General features: G+C 41.3%; 1 protein-coding gene across 1 annotated transcript in view; it reads left to right on the plus strand.

Annotated features, from left to right (window-relative positions):
• The window catches only part of atp10a (ATPase phospholipid transporting 10A), a 31888-nt gene extending 10417 nt beyond the window's left edge, over nt 1-21471 (plus strand). Inside the window, exons 7-21 of the mRNA XM_035654029.1 lie at nt 1366-1618; nt 1730-1947; nt 2021-2215; nt 4705-5263; nt 9120-9223; nt 9641-9767; nt 9891-10075; nt 11018-11375; nt 14823-14899; nt 16108-16233; nt 16436-16636; nt 17470-17550; nt 17674-17778; nt 19730-19917; nt 20099-21471. Coding sequence (XP_035509922.1) covers nt 1366-1618; nt 1730-1947; nt 2021-2215; nt 4705-5263; nt 9120-9223; nt 9641-9767; nt 9891-10075; nt 11018-11375; nt 14823-14899; nt 16108-16233; nt 16436-16636; nt 17470-17550; nt 17674-17778; nt 19730-19917; nt 20099-20738 — 3417 coding nt within the window. The 3' untranslated portion in view covers nt 20739-21471. The remainder of the gene's footprint in view (nt 1-1365; nt 1619-1729; nt 1948-2020; nt 2216-4704; nt 5264-9119; nt 9224-9640; nt 9768-9890; nt 10076-11017; nt 11376-14822; nt 14900-16107; nt 16234-16435; nt 16637-17469; nt 17551-17673; nt 17779-19729; nt 19918-20098) is intronic.
• Nucleotides 21472-21477: the final 6 nt, after the last annotated feature.

The following is a 21477-nucleotide window of genomic DNA, read 5'->3' on the forward strand; positions in this document are numbered from 1 at the left end:
TTGCTTGATACACTTTCAAATAAACACATGACTCTGTTGGCATTCAGGCACGGGGAGGGTGTGCAGGCTGAACTACCCTCCCAAAAGCTATGACTCACTTCTCCAGAACTACTTTCCAGAAATGTGGCCTGGAAATGTCTCACGTGGGATTACACCCGCATTTCTTTAAACAATCAAACATGTACCTACTAAACTTGTATATAATTTCCTAAATTATTCATATTTTGACTTTTGGAGAGGAAAAAACAGAAAAGCTTGAACAGTAATTCTCAAACTTCTTTTGTCAGATACTCTCACAGATCTGTTAATGAACTCGTACTTGATCCCATGAATTTCATCCATTTATCCATTACCTTTAGTTAACTATTTAAACTGTTTAATTATTAATTTTAGTTAACCACATTAACTATTTATCCACTACTTTTAGTAAAACTTGAACCATTAATCTTTAACTTTGCTAACTATTTAATCTATTCTTTAATTACTTTATAGGAACTGTTTTTTTACTTTTTAGGTGAGCTAAACTGTTTTAAACATTTGTCCAGGGCACAAAAAATTTGCACCACATTACCCAGGCTAGAATGCTGTAAAATATGCAAGTGGCGGGAATATTAATTTTTTGCTTTTAATCACCATCGGGGGGGGGGGGGGGGGCCTGGTAAATAACAAAATCCCTTTCATTTTCTTTCAACATTCACTGAGGTGTATTTGGTTGGTGGACATAAAATCAGAATCAGAATCAGAAATTACTTTTAAATCCCCAGGGGATTATTTTTTGTTACAAAAACTCAGATATACAAACAACATATATTATACAAGCAACATTCTATTAAGAAAATCGTAACATATAACATATAAACATGATAAATAAATAAATAAAAGAAATAAGATAAATAAATAAATTTAAAAAAAAAATATATAAGATCAATTTTACAGTTTAAATTTAAAAGTTTAAAAGTTAGCTTTGCACCCTGCATTCAGCATTTTGAATGTTTATCCATCCCTTTCACTATTTCAACTGTTACTTTCAGCTATTTTACCCATTTATCCATCACTCCAACTGTTTCAACTTGTACTCACTCACTAACTAGTTTTCACACACTTTGAACTCCTCAGGTGTGATAGTTGACTCTGTGGATATATTTTTTCGATTCTTAATTCCTATTTTTTCAAATTAGTTGATATACTCAACAATCTTTCCACAAACCCCCAAGAATCTGCAGAAGAACCCACTGGGCCTACAAGTACTCCTGATTGGGAATCACTGCTCTTAAATGAAAATATGGTAAATGTCTGACACAGTAGGCTGGAAAGGCTGATAACCAGCACTGCCTCCTATCTAACAGGAACTCCTTTCCTTCCTAGGTGCTGATACCCATCTCCCTTTTTGTGTCGATTGAGATTGTCAAGATCTGCCAAGTGTACTTCATCCATCAGGACATGGAGCTGTACGATGAGGAGACAGACACTAACCTGCAATGCAGAGCTCTGAATATCACTGAGGATCTCGGCCAGATGCAATACATCTTCTCTGACAAGACAGGCACGCTGACTGAGAACAAGATGGTGTTTCGCCGCTGCACTGTGGCAGGGGTGGAGTACTCCCATGATGCCAATGGTGAGACAATCCAGCAAACACACACACACTTCCTTACCAAAACAGCTAGCAGTCATTCCCTTTTAAAGTCACTCTTAATGATGTGTGTGTGCGTGTGTATGTGTTATCCAGCTAGGAGACTTGCTATGTACCAGGAGATGGATTCTGAGGAAGAAGAATGTACGTCTCATGGCGGCACCCTGCCCAGACGGGACAGTGTGACCAGCCACCAGAGCGCCCGGGTTGTGCTGCGCTCTCAGAGCACAAAGTCCCACCGCAGGACGGGCAGCAGGGCTGAGGCCAAACGAGCCAGCATCCTGTCTAAGCACACAGCCTTCAGCAGCCCCATGGTCAGTGTGCCTCACCTTCACACATTTCTGGTACTCTGTGCTGTCCTGTGATAAACCCTCCTCTGTCCTGCAGGAGAAAGATATCACCCCCGACCCTCAGCTCCTAGACAAAGTCAATGAATGCAGCAGTCAGATGGACTTTATGCGCTTCCACAGCCAGCCCATGTCCCAGCTGCCCTCTGACCTCGCTGACATCATTGATTTCTTCATCGCTCTCACCATCTGCAACACGGTGGTGGTGTCCTCCCCCAACCAGCCCAGGCAGAAGGTACAACTCACCTCAACAAAATCTATCCAGTCAAACCTTCTTCAGGTCAATAAGGGGTTACCTTTAACCATTTAGAAATGAGGTAGTTGACTTGGTAAGATCGGCTGTCAGATAGTTGTTCTTTATTACACTGATTTTTATTATCAGTTTATATATTTTACTATATTTGGAGCTCTTATGTTCACAGTTCCTGGTTCGTGTTTGACTTGCATTTCTTACTCTGTGTGTGTGTGCCTGTGGTTGTCTGTGTGTGTTGCCTGTGTTGTTCTTGTGGTGTGTGTGTGTCTTGGCTGTGTGTGTGGTGTGGTGTCTTGTGGTGTGTGTGTGGTTCTGTGTGTGTGTGCTGTGCGGTGTGTCGTTGTGTGTGTGTTCTGTGTGTGTGTGAGAGAGAGAGGCAAAATAGATTGTCGTGTCTAACTAGCAGGCAAAGTGGTCCTTGTGTTTAATTACTACAATAGATGTGTCTCCACGACTGGTGAAGAAGCTAAACTTATAATATAGGGCTTTCAGTGACAGGGCACTCTTGCAGGAGTAAACAGAAAACTAACAGGACTGACTCTTCATCATTTCATCCTCTATCAGAGTGTATTCATGCACTTCAGTGTATCACTGCAAATCAAGTGATGATAAATAAGTCAGCCTATACTGGAAAATATTTACATTTAGCAGTTTTTTCTCACCACTGAAATATTTGAATAACATGAGGATTCATGGTGCTGTAATAACCTTTGACTTTGACAGTCCTCTGTAAAAAAAATATTTCTTTTTTTGGGGCAGTTTTGCCTTTATAACATTAACAGGGAAGGAGAGAGGGTATGACATGTGAAAAAAGTCCTTGCCTAGCCCCTGTCCACGGGACATTGTAAATACATTTTCAGCGTCTTAGACCCTAAGGCCAGTCCAACCTGGGTCGGGACCCCAACAAAACGTTGCAAGTGAAATCGGAAGGGTCACAAGATTACTAACACTGTGTGGTGGTTGTGGACTTGGTTTGTTTTCTTGTGAATTTCTTGATAATTTGATGTGTTTCATGAAAGATTATTCAAACAAATTAAGGAAAATAATCTTTTGTTGAACTGGTCACAGCTGATAAACATATAGACACAAGCAGACATTACTTTGTTTTAAGTTGTCACAAAACTACAGTGCTGGGAACCTCCTCCCAAGCCACCCAAAAAGGAGAGGTATTATAAGGAGCATCAATAGAGGATCCAACAGAGACTAAATCCACTGATATCCTTCCAAAGCTTTAACACGAGGGTGCCTCTAATGTTGAATGTTTTTTGTTTTTCTTTTTTTGAACAACATGGGAGTAGTTTCCATCTTTTCACACAAAGAATTAAATTTGTTGCATGTTCTTTTGGCTACTTTTCCTAAGAAAACAGTCTCAAAAGCACAAAAACCTTCCAAAATACTAACAAAGTGTCCTATTGCACGTAGATTTGACCGTTTTTCTGCCTGTATCTTTGATGTGCTCGGTCCAGTCCCAGTTGTGTATCCGTGTTTTGTTTTGTTTTTGTGTGAGCAGGGGTGTGGTTGTCCTGTTCAGAGGTGATATCCTCTCCTTGCCTCACACTGTGTGCACCAGTCCGAGGCACAAACCAGTTAAGATTAAGCTTTACAAAGTGACACATTATTTATGTACTCTGTGTTTCTGTTTGGAGGTTATCTGATAAGATGGAAGGAAATGTAAATCTGCGCAGAAGCACTGGCTTTGATACAGTCTCCTTTTTTTTCTTTTTTTATAGTTTGTGCTTTCTTTGCCTTTTGGCCCAATGTAATTGTTCACATTTTATTATGATGCCCTTGCGTCTAACCCGGCACCTGAATGATTTATATCTATGTATTTGAGAACTCCTGCTGCCAGGAGTCCTCAGCATGAGTCACACTCTGTGCTATTGTACTGCACCACCTTGGGATAAAGGATTGGCCAAAGGATAATAGCCAGGAGGTGCGTTTTCATCAGTCAACTCTTCCATATCACTAGAGCTGGACCTAGGTCCTCAAAAGCATGCTCAAAAATGCTCAAATTATCACAGAAACCCAACTCACAGATCTCTAAAATATAGTGGAGAAGTTGCAGATTGCAACTAACTGAACACCACTTACGTCTGTATTTGATGAAAATGAGAATGGGCTGTGAAGTGTGTAGGAGAAACTATGGTGGCCTTGAAACTCGTGAAAAAACATGAGAGCCACTTTCTTCAGCCAGTGTTTGCTTTGTCCGTTCTGGGCTAATGTAGAAACATGGCGGTAGATAAAAATGGCTCATTCTAAGGTAACAAAACACAAAGATTCCTATATTCAGGCGATTATACACTATTGAAAACATACCTATGGATATTATGTTCCATTTCTGCCAATAGAGCCTCTTAAAAGTTACACACTGGTCCTTTAAGGCTGAACATTAAACTTCATATGAATGATGTTTGTAGTTAAATGATTTTTGCTTCGTGTTGCTGCTTAACTCAGGTTTCTTTGTCCTCTAGGTCCGGATGAGGTTTGAGCTTAAGTCCCCTGTTAAGACCATCGAGGACTTCATAAAACGCTTCACCCCTAGCCGACTGACCTCTGGCTCCAACAACAGCAGCTCCTCCAGCCTCATCACCAACCGCTCCTCCAACAAGGGATGCTCCAGCATGCTGTCTTCCCCCTCTGCAGAGAGCACGCTCACCAAACTGGACGAGGAGCAGCCTCCCAGGGGCCTGGAGCACGCCTTTGGCCCTGTCCCGCCATGCTACGACGGGAAGGCTTGGAAGCTGGAGGAGGGCGAACTGCGCTATGAGGCAGAGTCGCCGGACGAGGCTGCGCTGGTCTACGCTGCCAGGGCCTACAAGTGCTCCCTCGTCGGACGCCTCCCTGACCAGGTGACTGTGGAGCTGCCACACCTGGGGAAGCTGAGCTTTGAGCTGCTGCACACGCTGGGCTTCGACTCCACCAGGAAACGCATGTCCGTGGTGGTTAGGCACCCTCTGACGGATCAGATCACCGTCTACACTAAGGGAGCAGACTCTGTCATCATGGATCTGATCAAACCCCCCGACACAGGTAGGAAAAGCCATTTTCAGATTGTTGTGTCCAGTTTGGAATTTATTGTAGCATGAAGGTGAATTTAGTTGCGGTGCACTCTTGATAAACGATGACACCGCTGTCGACGTGGTCCCATGATGTGGTTTGCAGCGGTGTTGCAGGTGCTGCATCATGTCTGTAGACTTCTCCACCAGAATTGATGAGTTGTGGCTGTGAACCCGGGATCGACGACAAATCATTTGATGTAATCTTCACATGGCACATGAGCTCACTGGACGTGACAGAAAATTGAGAATATTTTCACTCTGGTTAATCCCAAGTGATGGATTGTTTTCAGTTGTAGCTGCTTCGGGTTTTGAAAAATGGTAATAGTACTTCGCACTGTCTGTGGACTAACATGCCTGCACAGGGAGGAGGTCTTTGTCTTTATAGAGCACCCAATGTTTCACCACCCCTCCCACCCCAAACCTTCATACTTTCCACTGATGTAAACCTATAAGGTAACCTGTTATGTAAGAACTAGTATTTTTAGAGCAAGTCACTGCTGCAAACCTCTTGATTGGTGCCTTAAAAAACACTTCCTTCCTTGTGTATTTTTTCCCCTGTGATCTTGTTCCATACTCTTCAATTCTTTAACGTCCTAATGGCAAAGGTGTACCGGGTTGTTAGTATTCCAGGCACACAAAGAGCTACACAGGCACTTTTCACTAATGCTTTGTACACAGTCACCAGACATCTGTCCAGGGGTGCTTAGCAAGGACTGTTTCAGCCCACAGACTGAAGGCTTGACACAACACACAGTTTGTAGTGCTGCAAATAATGATTATTTTCTTTATTCAGAGGTGTTCTGTTTGCAATGATCTAAAACAGAAACACAGAAAAACCTTACGTCTCGAAAGCTGGCACCAGCAAATGTTTTTTTTCTTGTTTAATAATTCTAACAATTACGGTAGTCAATGTTTAAAATTGTTGGTGATACATTTTATGTTAGTCTACTAATACGGCAGTTTTAGCACCACTTTGAAATCCATTCTGGTGCTTTTACGCATTATGTTTAGTTTACTTGTATAGTGGCTTCTGTAAGGGAGCTTTGGGCTTGAGTGCAGACTGAAACCACTTATAAAGGGGGGTCTCGCTTTGGTTGTGATTTTGTGATAATATATGTGGATTATAGTGATTTTCAGTGGGAATTCAAGAGCTAAACTACTATTGAATCCAACTGTAAAATTATGCTACAAAATGCCTCCTTTCTTGTCCCGTTCCTGTCTAAATACATTAGTCTGTCACGTTCCTGATATACAAGATTCAACGACTAATAATGCTCATGATCAGTTATTTCTTGCACAGTCAAGTGCTCCATGACTGTAAATAACAGGAATTTGTCCATGTGGGTCCTGATTACACAGGATGACAGCTGGCAAAACTGAGTTACTTGTCAACTTCATGTTTAATGCTGTTGAAGTCAATTTTGACTGTTTTATTTAAATTTGTCTTTCCCAGATTTGCAATACTAAATCACTGGAGCTTCAGTACTCCTTTAAGTTATCTAAACTGTCTTCTCTTTACACGTTGACCCTGATTTAATAATATCTAGATTTCTTTTCAGGATATGGTACTGGGTGTAAAATCCCCATAAACTAGTCGTATATATTCCTCATGTTTATATTTTGATGTGCTGAACCAACCTGTGCAGCCGGCTGCCTTTCAGTAAAAGCGTGCTGTCAGGTCGTGTGGGTAATTCATTTATTTCCCATGCCTGGTTAGTGGCTCCCTCCTGTTCATTAGAGCTAGGCAGTGGGTCTCTACAAGGCAGCTCAGCTTCACAGAGAAATGGTTTCCTACTTAATAATCCTCCTGGCCTGAATGAAGACTTGTTAACTGCAACACATCACTGGAGGAAAGCACTCCCATCTTGTTTTGCCACATTTTCTAGCTGACGTGCAGTCCTATTCTTTGAAAAAATTCTGAATTACAATATGATTTATTGTATTGATTTTCCATTATGAGGACTATGCGAGTCCCTTTGCATTTAGGCTCAGGGCTCTTCTGATTGTTCATCATTTTAATGCCCTTTTATAGAGCTGGCACAGTGTGTCATTTTTAGAAGTTTTTCACTTACTTAAAATTCACAGAGCGCTGCTGCTCACTGTAGGAGAGAGACTCCATCGGGACAGTTGTCACACACGCACACACCCCTCCTCCACCATGTGTCTCAGAAACTTTAATGGCCAACAGGGTGTGTCTTCACACAGACAACTCACTGCTTTGTTTTACCATTGGTGAAACCAGCCATTTAGAGTGCAGTATGAGTTGGGCCTCCTTATAACACAAACGTCCATAATGGTTCCATTCAGGCAGCGAGGGACTTGTTCGGTGTCAACAGTGGACATGGAGGTAGACTGCAAACTCTTGGGGCTTAGAAGTGTGTCATGGCGTAACTCTGGTTTCACTCCTGCTGTTTAATTACAAATTCCACCTTAAAACAGAATTAGTGTTTTAATGTTATTTATCCTAATTTCCAATTTTCACTGATGTAATGTAAAAAAGGGTCAGCCACAAACTGACATATAATGTTCACTCAACTCTGTAGCTCCGCTTAACTCTAAGGGGCTGATCACACAGACACGCAAGCAGCGCGCCGTGTGTGCTCCTCTCTTGCACTGCAGTTTTCAACAATCAAAATACCGTTACCATTGTCAGTATTCTCTGCCAGCCTCACCTTATTTTACCGCCCTGCTCTTGTCCACTCTCATCACATGCTGGATGTGAAATAAGCACGTTAGCCATCTCAATTTAAAGGGTTATAATATGTCAATGTTGTGTTTACAGCCGGTTTTTCCTTGTTTCCTTTAAGCATGCAATAAAATCAGTTACTGCGTGTTTGAATGTGCTCTGTGGAGTTTTCTTGAACACAAACGCGGTTTAAGTTCAGTTCAGTGTGCTGAATGCATTTCCCTTCTCATAAAACATTTGCAAAGCTGAAACACACAGAAAAACACAGTTTTTTAGCAGTAGTGGGAAACTTTAACATACAGGGCACAAATCCTTTTTAGGTGGATTTTCCCATTTTCAGTAGTAGGAAAAATAAACATTGTGCAAAGTTCCACCTGCATCTGTAGGGCTGACTGGTCCTAGCAGCTTTCTGTCAAAATGGAAAAGTCCTGCTGTCCTTGAAATAATTTTTTTTTTTACAACCAAAGAAAAAAACAAGAGTATAAGTGACAAAGATGAAACTGCCATATGACTTCTGTATCGACAACCGTGTTAGGATTCTTCAGATTATTGACAGTTTTGTGTTAATTTGTTCTTCTCAGTAAAAATAATTTTTGCATGGCAGTGCATGTATAGCAGTGACTGCCTGTCAAGCTGTTCTGTTATTAGTGAGATTACTAGGCTGGCGAGTGTTGGCTGGTACATCTGTGTCAGGAGACTGATAAATCCAATCTGTTTGTGCACTGTCCCCCTGCCAGAAAGATGCCCAAGATGCTGCACCAGAGAGACACTTAAGCAAGATTACAAAACACAGATCTTCAATACATCTAAAACTACATGTAATAATCAATCATGTTAAGATCATTTACACAGTTAATTGAAGTAGATGAATCATGTTTGTAAGATGAGATAGAAAATCTTGCTATCACATCTTGCTCAGTATAGTCCAGACACAGCTTGATGACTAACATGAAGACTTGGTGAAATATATTGAGGCGCAGCATACATGGTTAATTTAGGTGTGAAGACAGATGGCTTTCATGTGCCTCTTGGAAGAAGCCTTTGGCAATCTGGAACCAAAATGCTGAACCACTTATGCACATTCTCTAAAAACAAGGATATTTAATCTTCATTCTTCTGTCCTTTTACTATTTGTTTTAAGGAAACTCCAAAGGAAAACGCCAGAAAAAGATAGTCAACCGGACTCAAAACTACCTGAACCTGTATGCTGCAGATGGCCTTCGCACACTGTGCATTGCAAAAAAGGTAACAAGGATCCATAAACCTCTTAAGAAGTGCTGAACAAATGCTCTCTCTCATTAAACTGCGTAAGAAGTTAGTGATGATGTGTCTCAGTGGCTTATGGCAGGTTGTGTTTGTAGCCCATCACAGATGATCACATAGACTGGCCCTTCTTAAGTGGCATTCTTCGTGACTCAGCTGCAATCTGTGCCACTTTCCCAGACTGTTAATTTATGCTCTCACAAGCCGGGCTCATTATATCCCTGCTTGTGCAAAGCCCGTCACCAAAGTGATGTGATAAAACACCTTCTCAAGGTCTCACATTCTCCTGTGGGTCCTCCTCTGCCATGTAGGCAAAGGAGCTGCTCCACTGTTAAATTCCCCAAATACTTTAACAGACGATGGTGTGTATATGTCCATGTGTTTGTGTGTCTGTGTCAGATTATGAGCAAGGAGCAGTACGCCTGCTGGCTGCAGCATCACCTGGAGGCTGAGACAGCCATCCAGGGAAGAGAGGAGCTGCTGTTTGAGTCGGCCCTGCGACTGGAGACAAATCTGCAGCTTCTGGGTAATTGTTTGATGTATTTATTTATTTTAGATCCACACTACACTTAAAACTGGGAACATACCTTAATACTCATTTGAATTTGTTTACAATTTTACTTTTGGCTCATGCTTCTTCCACCTACAGGAGCGACGGGCATTGAGGACCGGTTGCAGGACGGAGTGCCTGAAACTATAGCTTCTCTGCGGAAGGCCGGCCTGCAGATATGGGTGCTGACGGGCGACAAACAGGAGACAGCTGTCAATATTGCGTACGCCTGCAAGCTGCTGGACCCCGAGGAAGAGATCCTGACACTGAATGCTGATTCTCAGGTGAGCGGCTGAAGCAAGTGTTTCATAAACTTCACTGAAGTTAGCTTCGTGCTTGAGGACGAGTCTTAAAGACTTTGGTTATCCCCTGACCTTTCCTCTAGTGCCAATATTTCCATTTGGTTACTGACTAAATACCTGCGTTCAGCACTGTGTTTAGTGCTAATCAGAAAATGTTAGCGTGCTAACACGTTAAATATGCTACAGTTTTTCCCCAGACTCTGTAATATACATATTCTTTGTAGTTCTACATTTCAATAGATCAATACCACTCTCGCTGTATAGGAAATATGAAGCGACAGCAGGCTTAACAAAAAGTCTGGAAACAGAGAGTAACAACTAAGCTAAAAAAACACCTACCAGCAGCTCTTTAATTTACTGATTAATATGATATATCTTTATTGTTAATCCATACTGAAACTCAAGTGTAAAAACTACACATTCTGGTTTTATGGGGATTATGTACCAGACTACCTCTTGGCCGGGTGCAGTGGCATCCTGGGGTCTTGTCCTTGCAGTGAGCTTGCCAGGCTCCACTAGCAATTTTTACAGTTCATGTTTTTGTTACCTTTAGACAGAGCCAGTCTTGCTGTTTTTACTCATTTCCAGTTAAGCTAACCGGCTGCTAGCTGCAACTTCATATTTACTGTGCAGACCTGAGAGTGGTATTGATCATCTCATCTGACAGCAAGAGAGTGTGAATATATGTATTTCCCAAAAAGTCAAACTCTTCCTTATAAGATAATATTTTTGCTTTTCCTCATTTAAAACACCTTTTTATTTTTAAAAAAAACGAAGCTGGACGGTCATTTGAGGACAACAGTGTTTAATTCTCTACTGAAGCATCTGTCTGACAGATGTGAAGCAGGTCAGGCAGTGTGATATTAAACAACTTGGTGACCTGATCCTGAACTGCAGCCCACTCTGTGCCTGTCTCTGAACCAGGAGGCGTGTGCATTGTTGCTGGAGGAGAGTTTACACTACATCCAGGCCAAATTCCTCTGCAGCTCTACAGACCAAGCCGCCAAGGCCTTCCACAGTAACTTTGCAACCTTTGAGATCTATCCCTCTTCATCTCCGTCCTCCTCATCCTCCCACACCCCTCCCTTCATGGTGCACCGGCTGGGCCTGGTAATTGACGGGCGGACTTTGGCCTATGCCCTGGATAAGAGTTTGGAGGATAAGTTTCTGGCTGTCGCGCGGAGCTGCCGTTCAGTGCTCTGCTGCCGCTCCACACCGCTGCAGAAGAGCATGGTGGTCAAACTGGTGCGGAACAAGCTGAAGGTCATGACTCTAGCCATAGGTAAGCAAAGGTTCAAGATCCACTTTCACACTCATTTGTATTCATATAATACTCCTTTTATTTGAGCTCTTGACCCAAATGCTTTAGATGTGCTTTGGCTGCCAGTGGGAAAAAGAGCCCAGTGTTCATTAAAGTGATTAAACTATAAGCTGCAGTCTTGAACCTTCAGGCTATCGACAGATCAAAACACGCCTGAGTCCCTGCAGACAGCTGCCAACAGGGAAAATATCAACTTAAAAATGCAAAGGACTCTCCTATAACTGCATACTGTCTTAACTTAAGTTAAACATTTTTTAAGTAGTTCATTTTATAAAATTCCTTTTCCATTTTATTTTAAGAAATTTATAAGAAAGTTATTCTTTATATGCTTAATGGACAAAACTCGAATTTAGTAGCTGGTGATTCTGGTGAAACTGACCTGACGGCCATCCAGGTAAGATGGAAGCCCTTAACATCAGAAACTTCATCAGTAGTCTCAAAAAGTTGTGACTTCTTTAAGGATCACGCTACCTCTCCAAAATGCTAGTTTTTTTAATCACACCTTCGTCACTGCAACAAACGTGTAAAACGAGCTGCATCCAGTTCTGCTCCAGATTATTTCCCATGTGTATGAGAAGTAATGAATTTGTTCATCATTGGGACTTCAGAGGCTGAAATAGTGCTCTTTAGTAATACCTAGTGGCAGCCACAACGTTTGGTTTTGTTTATTGGTATTGATAGAGTTGCGAGAGCTGCTCTTTCACGTCCCCCTCTCAGATTTGTCCTCCTGGTCACAAGGTACATTATGTTCTGGCTCGTCTGGCTGTGTGTCCAAAACGTAAATCTGAGCAACTGATCATTTTAATGTGAGACGCTAAAATGTTTTGGCCACCTTAGCAAACTAAATATTCATAATTCAATGAGCTCCTGCAGTGCATCACTCATCATCATAACCCTGCAGCAGTTATTACTCATACACAGACAAACTTAAACAATTCCCCAAAGTCTTCAAGCGTTATGAAGATCTTTTCCTTTTCAATAATTAGTGACACTAATTCCTCCATAATGTCCCTGTTATCAGGAATATCAATGGGGCAGACTCGCTCTAAATCAGACGCAGTGAAGCTTCTGGAGGTTCCTCTTGCTTTTGTGTCAATATGAGTTAAAACAGAAGTGCGCACTCATCATCATACACACCTTCTGCACCCTCGCTGTGGCCACTGAGTCAAAACAGTGTTATTTTAAGGCACCTCAGTAATTACACACTTCGGCTTAATGACGGTGTAGCATAATGGAGGTGACATGAGGATGTCAGTGTGACTTATGAATGTCTTTTCCCTGTTTTCCATTTATGTGTTCCTGCTGTTCTCAGGAGGATCCTGTTTTCGCCAGCCAAGCACTTTTCTGTCATTGCTATGTTAGCAGTAATGTGGAGGAAACACTGCAGCTCCTCACACTCTTTTATTTTACATCTCTGAGGGGACAGCAGATGATACAATTAGAGTACTGATAGATATTAGAGCTTGATCATATTTTCAGACCTCATTTGCTGTTATACAAGAACGGAGCCTTCACAGCCTGTAGTCAATATGGAAATTATATTTCACCCCATGTAACATTGCGCTGTCATTTGGTTTGTTTCTATTGCAGCGATGGAAATTGTTTAGATAAAAAGATACAAATATGAATACATATTTATATATCATATATATATGAAGACATGCCACGTACACTGGGCTGAAGAGTTAGTTAGAACCAGGCAATGGTGTTAATGCACTTGATTAAATAATTACACTTGATATAATTGCACTTGATTGAATAATTACTCAGTCTATCGATTAGTCGATTATCAGAAAATGCATCACCAACAATTATGATGACCATTTCATTATTAATGTCATTTATCATGTAAAATGCCAACCATCTCCAGACTCTAAAATGTCGTGATTATCTGCTTTTTTTCTGTTTTATATCACTGTAAATTAAATATCTTTTGTTGGTTACACTGAAGAAATCAAATCACCTTACACTCTGGGAAACTGTGATGAGCAATTTTCACTATTTTCTAACATTTATACACTAGTCAATTAACATAATCGTTACTTTCAGTCCGATATGGAAGTAATCAGTGTTCAGTAAATAAATAGGACATTATAAAATCAATAATCATATGAATAGAAAAATATATAAATTAACCAATAGGTTCAGAAAAATGTAATAAATAATTATAATGCAGTATTTTATTATGAAAGCCACAATCATTATTATGAAGTGTTTTATTTCAAAAATGTCTTTAAAAGTCTGTTTGTTTTTTAATGAATGGCATTATTCCCAATCAATTTTCCACTTCTTAACCAGCTGCTACTGAATTAAAGAAGTTAGCTATTACTAGCTTGAGCAAAAACTATTTTAAAGTAACTCTAAATCAACCAGCTACAGGCTGCTGTAAATAAACACAGAACACAGCCACAATAACTTTCCCCTCTTTTATATGCCTTAACAAGGCTGCACATGCTACCGAGCTGGGTTGTTGCTTGGGGTTATTATTCATCATTAAAGTGAAGAGCAAGAGCCTGATTGCAACTTATGAGTGCGATATAAAAAACGTGAAGCCACCGTGCACATACACTGAAAATGGAGTGAAGAAGGAGACATCTGGGAAACTTTTGAAATTAACAAAATTAGCATTTTTATAGATTTTGCATGCGGTAGAAGCGGTATATGAAATGTTAAGGATTTTAATGAAGAAATTATACTTTTTTGTAGAACATATCAGACACACATTATTGTTCCATGCAGACTATTTGTATATGTGTCTGGAGGGATCTTTAAAGTTTATTACTTTTCCATTGGATGAGAATAACTGCAATTAAGGGTTGAATTACTATTTTGTATTACCAGTATTTTGTAGATACCTTTTCACTAGAGGGGAGCAGTGGGGATATTGTACTGTAGCTCTATAGAAATGTGACTCCGTATTGAAATCCATCGTGGGCTATTCATATGCCACTCAACACACTGCTGCTTGGATAGATTTTGTCATATTGGAACAGTATTTGCCAGCTAACAAAAACCGGTAACCTCTGTATGAGAACTCGTCACCACCTACTTCTCTTATTCAGCCGATGCTGCCACTCCAGTCGTGTTTATTATCGTGACAACAAAACCCTCTTTGCCCACCAACACTTCATCTCCCACTCCACCATCTATAGGGAGAAAAACACCATCCCCAAAGTGGAGCAACAACAAAAACACAGCTCGTGTAGAGCTGGTGAAGGGCACATGGCGAATAATAAACGCACACGCATATAACTAATATAATAGCTGAAGACAGCTCTGTTAAAGCTTGATGTTCCTCCCACATACATAACAATGCAGCTCAGTTCTTTTATGTATCTTGAGGCTATGTACCCAGTCTCATATTCTGAAGGACTACATTCTGTCTTTCTCTCCTTTCATTAATCTCAGGTGATGGGGCCAATGATGTCAGCATGATCCAGGTAGCGGACGTGGGCGTGGGCATCTCGGGACAGGAGGGCATGCAGGTAAGGAGAAATGTGGGCGGGGACCGTACGGGAATGGGAGGGACGGAGAGAGAGATGGATGAGGCTGCGTGGTGACTTGAAAGGGGATCGTAAAAAAAAACAAAAAAATACAGTATGGGAGGTTGAGAGGAACTATGGGATGGAAGATAAGGGAACAAGGGAAGCACTGACATTCTTTAGCATAGTTAATGGGTTTTCATTACTCTTAAGTGCATGTTTTAGCCCACATTCAATACACATCCTCTAAATAGGATTGCCTGTGTGCTGCTGAGTCAGGAAGCTTGTCCCGTGTCCTGCAGTGAAGCAGTACTCTTTATGGGTGCTTTAGTCTCGACTCCATCCACACCAGCTTCTCTCCCTGCTCTAAGGTCATGGCCACAGCCAAGGCAGTTGGCAATAGCATGGTAAAAAAAAAAAAAAAGCTGCATTGACCCTCCCCCTCATTCTCTTTTCACTTCAGCAGCCTGTTCCAGAAAGGTGATCTTGCATTGCAATGATGGAGATTCCCAATTAACTTCCAGGGAAGGCTTCGGAGGCACGCTGCTGTGTAGCACATCTGTTAAAGTCTCAGTATCCTGTCCTTAACCGGGCCGCTAGATTAATCATCGTTAATCAAATTTGCTCTTAATGAGACAGCGGTCAGTCCTCGAGATTCCATAGCGCGCTGACACACACATTACTGTGCTCAGTTCCAGCACACACTGCATTATGATTAACACACCTCTCTGCTATCAGGAGCCCATGTAGTCGTTACGAGCACGTTATTAGAGCGCAGCAGAAACTTAAATTGCTGCACAAGGAAGCATCTGCTGTTATTTTTCTTGTTGACAAATAACGTTGGCAGAGATATGCCATAAAGGGTGCCGTTTAAAATGTAAGTTATAAACCTGGCTTGACTACAGGGAGGGTTTTGTTATAGACGTTGATGGATGAGACTGACAGCTTCCTGCTGCTGTAACAATGAATCCCAAAAGGCGGACAACTTGTTTAAGGGTTATTGCTTTGGAAAGATCATGCCCACTAAAGATTCATTAAAAAGAGGCAGACGAGTGTAGTGGGGGGAGAAGTCATTTCCCTTAGTTATTCCCTAATAACTGCACAAATCACCTGTGTGTGAGTGTGAGTGTGTGTGTGTGTTGATGGCGTGATGGAGAGAGAAAGCACAGGATGGAGGGGACTGAATGTTGGGTCCTTCTGGTGTTTTGCAGGCGGTAATGGCGAGTGACTTTGCTCTCCCACGTTTCCGGTATCTCCAGAAGCTCCTGCTGGTCCACGGACACTGGTGTTACTCCCGACTGGCTAACATGATTCTCTATTTCTTCTACAAGAATGCTGTAAGCCATTTTTAATTGTCTATATACCTATCTTACATCTGTGCAAGCATGCGTGTGAAATTGAACATTTTTACAGGCAGCATATAAGTAACTTTTATCAGTTGACTAACAAGGAAGTGATTTCCCCAGACTGGCGTGAGTTCTTGCTTTTCTGTCCTGCCTCCTCGTGTGAGTTCATCCCTGTTATCTTTTGGTCCCACAGATGTTTGTAGCGCTCATCTTCTGGTATCAGTTCTACTGTGGGTTCTCAGGTTCAGCCATGATTGACCAGTGGTATCTTATCTTCTTCAACCTGATGTTTTCCGCCTTCCCACAACTCATCACTGGCACTCTGGACAAAGACGTGTCAGCAGAGACTCTCCAACAACTACCTCAGCTCTATGTGAACGGCCAGAACTCCGAGGTCCAGTCTACTTGTGTATTTGTCGCCTCTTCTTTTGGCGTGAAAAGATCTGTGTTTAAAGTGAAAAGGAAGACGTGTTTTTCCTTAGCTGATGGAGTTTATCCAGTATCTACTTTACTTTATATAGTAAAAAAGACTATTTTATTAAAGTGGTTATCATTATTATCATAGCTTTCCCCATGATATTTCTGTTGGGTGGGTGTTATGTCCATAAATAGTTGACAGTGTTGTTAATGTTACGATATAATGTAACATTTTAGTTTCACATGGAGAGGGTAGAGGGGTGTTTTTAACAAAGGCACACTGACTCAGCCACATACAAAGTGTACAAAGTCTAAATCTAATTCAGCAAAAATGTTTTTATTTACCTTGCTTTTCCTCTGTAGTTTTGAGATCGTGTGTGACTGTTTTCTTTTTCATTTGACAAAAAACTCAACTAGCTTTCCTTCAGTGCTTTCAACCACATCTTGTGGTCTTCATCAATCAAATGGAGAACCTGTAACATAGCAGACCTACTCTGACTTTACCCCAGCAGGGATCTAGTTTGAGGATGTCCCGCTGTCCCAATAATTGATCAGGGAAGATAAAAATGTATATAATTTATATAATAATTTATAATTTGGTCAAAATAATTTTATTGTAGAAAAACAGATATTATTATTTATTATTATAATTGGAACCATCAGCATTTACTTCAGGATAGTTGAAATTGTTGACCTCAGATATGTTATTAATCATTAGTGGTATGATCTCAACCTCTGCTCAGTCACTGATTATTATTATTATTATTATGATTAGGCTTATGCCTATAAATCTCTGGTTTTATCTTGCAGGAATATAAGCCATATATGTTCTGGATGAACATGATTGATGCTTTCTACCAAAGCCTGGTCTGCTTCTTCATTCCTTACTTTGTGAGTCTGGTTTTAATTTCCATCAACTCGTCTTCACTCAGAAATTCCTTGTTGCTCTTACTTACTCATCATTTCCGCTCGTTTTGCCCTGTCTCCTCCCGTTCTTCTTCTTCCTCTCCCCAGGCCTATGCTGACTCTGACGTGGCCCTGTTTACATGGGGAACTCCCATTACCACCCTCGCTTTATTCACCATTCTGGTGCACTTGGGCATTGAGACCAAAACCTGGGTAAGGAACCTGATTTTAGAGTCATTGATGGCAACACTCAAAGATTTCTTCACTTTGAGATGCCTTCTTTCTCTCAGTGCTGCTTTTTCTCAATCAGATTAGCATATTGGTTTTTTGAGAGTGCTGGTGTGAAGGCTCACAGGCACATGGATATTTAACTCCAGCTGATTAGATTGAACCAGAAAGCTCTGCAGCATCAGAGCCTATATATCAGCTTGACAGCGTCTCTGCCTCTGTCCGTCCAGGCCCTCTGCAAACTGTCTCCACCACATCACAGCACACCGCCACAGAGCAAAATACCTGTTTATCCACCCTCCACCACATTCCCTCCCTCCTGCTTTGGTTTTATTCTCAGGTACCCACGTGCTGTTCTCGTAAAAGGGCCCGGCAGTCTTGGTCATGAGCCATTTTAAATTTATGACCCTGCATTGAATCAGAGTCTTTTCCATTATGCTGAGGTTGTAAATTTAGCCTGACAAGTTTTGTACATGAAAAATGTCCTTTTCACTAACTACCTTCCTGGACATGATGGCCCCCTCGTGCAGAGAAGTATTCACAGTGAGCAGCATCGACCGAAAGTAAACATTTCCAAATGCTCAGCTGGCAGATACTTCATTCTCCGGCTGCTTGGGAACATAATGCATGCATGATTGGTAAACGGCTGTGAAAGTCAATTAAAGGTATTTGAGGTGACAGCAGGCAGCGCTCTTTCTTTTTCCCCATACAGTAGCTGTGAGGCAGTAATTAATTATGTGCTTGTGTGTGTGTGTGTGTGTCAAGAGGGACAATACTCCAGCTAACCATTGTATGGAATTCACTCTGTCAGATGTCTATCAGCTCCAGAGGGCCACTGGGTGACATGAGAGACCCCATAGAGAATTATTATCTGACTCTGCAGTCTCTCAGCTCTGTGGAGCTTTTTAGAGTCTTTCAGCTCATTGTTTTGGTTGTTTCTGTTTTTGTTCACCCCTAGCACGTCATAGCATCATTTCAGACGCACTAGGTAGCTGTTTTCAGCAAAAACGCATTGATTAATATAGTGTTAGTACCTGCTTAGCACCAAACTGCAGTTCAAAAAATACAAAATAAAATCTGTGTTGGTGTACATTTTAACATTAACAGACATTTGTCTTTGCATGAAATCAGAACACCCCTATTAGGGTCGCCAAAGCTTCTGGGGGGCCGGGAGTCCTTGATTTTAAGAGCTGTTAGAAAAAAGAAAAAAGTCCAATATATTATATATCCAAATATACAGTAGGCCTATATCTCAGCATTTCCTTCAGTTTTTTTATTTTATAGATTATTATTCAGCATATTAATTTATGAAAATCTTACAGGATGAGGGAGCAGTGAATACTTGAACACAAGCTATAGTCACAGAGCCTTCACTCTCTGCTAAACAGCCTTGTCCTGTATTAGAAAAGTCTGCAGTATAATAACCAAAGAGCTAAGAGAAGAAAACACAGAATTTGTCAAAAGAAGTTAAGTGTGTACGATTGTTAAAAATAAGACCTGATCTTAATGTTACACAAACTTCCTTCAGTTATATCGTTCTGTTTGGGTTCATTGTACATGTGTTATTCAGAGGTCATCAGTTTATCCAATGATCGAAAAGGGGTGCCTTAAAGAACGAGGTGGGGAACCACTGGTATACTGGGTCAGCTAACTTGCTGTTACTAATCTTTTTCCCTTGTTGAAGTTGCCAACGTATTAAATTATTCAGGTCAGTTTAATGCACTATTTGTGTTACATTTTTGTATTTTTTTAAAACAAATGGTCATCAGTGATGTCCACCTTTATTTAATTGCTCAGAATCTCTAATACCTAAGAACTGACAGTCAAATTGAATTTTCTTTTATTGTTTTTTATATATATATATATATATATATATATTTTATTTCATTAAAGAAGAAAGTTCTATAATAGTTTTTCTTGTCTTTTTCCCCTGTAGACCTGGATGAACTGGCTGTCTATTGCCTTCAGTATAGCCTTATTCTTCACAGTGGCTCTGTGCTACAATGCCTCCTGTCCTACCTGCTACTCTCCCTCTCACCCCTACTGGACCATGCAGAGGCTGCTGCAGGACCCCCTCTTCTACCTGCTCTGTGTCATCACGCCTGTAGCAGCCCTTCTGCCCAGGTACACTGTGCTTGATTTGTGTTTGACTGACTACACAAGCCTGTTTCTCAAATATTTATGACCCTGTGCCATGAATTATATCTGAACCAGATGCCTTTCATGTTTATCCCAAGAGCCTGGCATTCATCTTTGGAGTAGTGCTGATGTGTGTCCTTAAGTCTTTCTCTGTTTTACTTTCCAGATATTTCTACAGGGCGTGTCAAGGCACGCTGTTTCCCAGCCCAGTCCAAGTTGGAAGACAGTTGGATAAACTCCCTGCTGAAACCCGCAGGAACATCCTCAGCCTCAGCAGGGTCAAGGTGGGGTCACCGCTCAGCCCTAAGCCTCCCTTCCTGTCCCTCACTAAGCCTTCCCCTAAAGGTTGCAATATAAAAGACCAGAGGAGCTTCCCCAGCTCCAGGGCATCGCAGGAGCCCGTTTTACAAACAGACGAACAGAGCCGGAGAAGCCCGCTGGGGCCCAGAGACAGTGAGAAGAGCCTCTCAGATCTCTACACACTAGTTCCTACAGAGATAGACACTCTTCCTTACACCAAAGACGCCCCTCCGCTCTCGGTGGAGCCGTGGCCTCCTTCCACCAAAGACTCTGAGTGTCTGGACAAGACTTTAGAGGCGTCGGATGTGAGTCTGTCCAGCTGGATCACCTCCACGCCTGTGCTCACACAGACAGACAGCGTCCAGCTGAACCTGCCCCCTGATGGAGACTCCCAGTGTGCCAAATACACGAGGAATTCAGAGGAAAGACTCAAGCCTGACCACACCATTCATCCAGCACAGAGGACAGAGCAGGTGGTAGAACAGCCTCTGCACACCACCTTGTGATGTCTTACAGTCTTAAGTGTGTGACTCCAATTTGCACGATAGTTTTTTAAAATCTAATTTAATTGTATTTTTTAAGGAGATTCTTTTATAAAAGATACAAATAGGTACTTTATATTTTGGATGTTTAAAGCTAAAGATATTTTTGAGGTGTAAGAGATTGAAGAACTGGAATATCTTCTGGTGTTTTTGTAATCCTGGGAAATTTTTATATCACAACGATGCATCTCAGCACATGATCAGGTTTTAATCTAGGGAAGAGCAGAGTAGAGACATTCCACTGCTGGCTTATTTGGGAGATTTCGCTCTCTCTCTCTGAAATGGTACTCTGTTCATTGGTTCAGCTTTGCCTGTAAATGCAATGCATTAAGACCTGGATCACAGTGGCCTTGAATCAGTGTTGATATTCCTGAGAAAAGAAGTTTTATATGTTTTAAGTGCCTGTAGAAACATGTTTCTCTGCAGAGATTTATCTTTAAATCAGCAAATAGTGGCATTGGCTCAGTGCACATTTCAGTCTTGTTGCTGGATTTGCAGACTTTCTTTTTGTTCAATTTTAAAAACTGAAAAGCGTGTTTATAGCTGTTCTGTCGTACACAACATTCCACTGAATAATTATAAAAGCTGTTGGCTTTAAATATAATTATGCATTATGCATCTCCAAGAAGTCTTAATTTCAGTCTTTATACAGGAAGAATCTACCAGAAATGATGCTCTGTTTGAGTGCGTGTGTGTGTGTGTG

Source organism: Morone saxatilis, unplaced genomic scaffold (genome assembly GCF_004916995.1).
Source record: "Morone saxatilis isolate NCDOM2014 unplaced genomic scaffold, NCSU_SB_2.0 Contig12, whole genome shotgun sequence".
Lineage (NCBI taxonomy): Eukaryota > Metazoa > Chordata > Actinopteri > Moronidae > Morone > Morone saxatilis.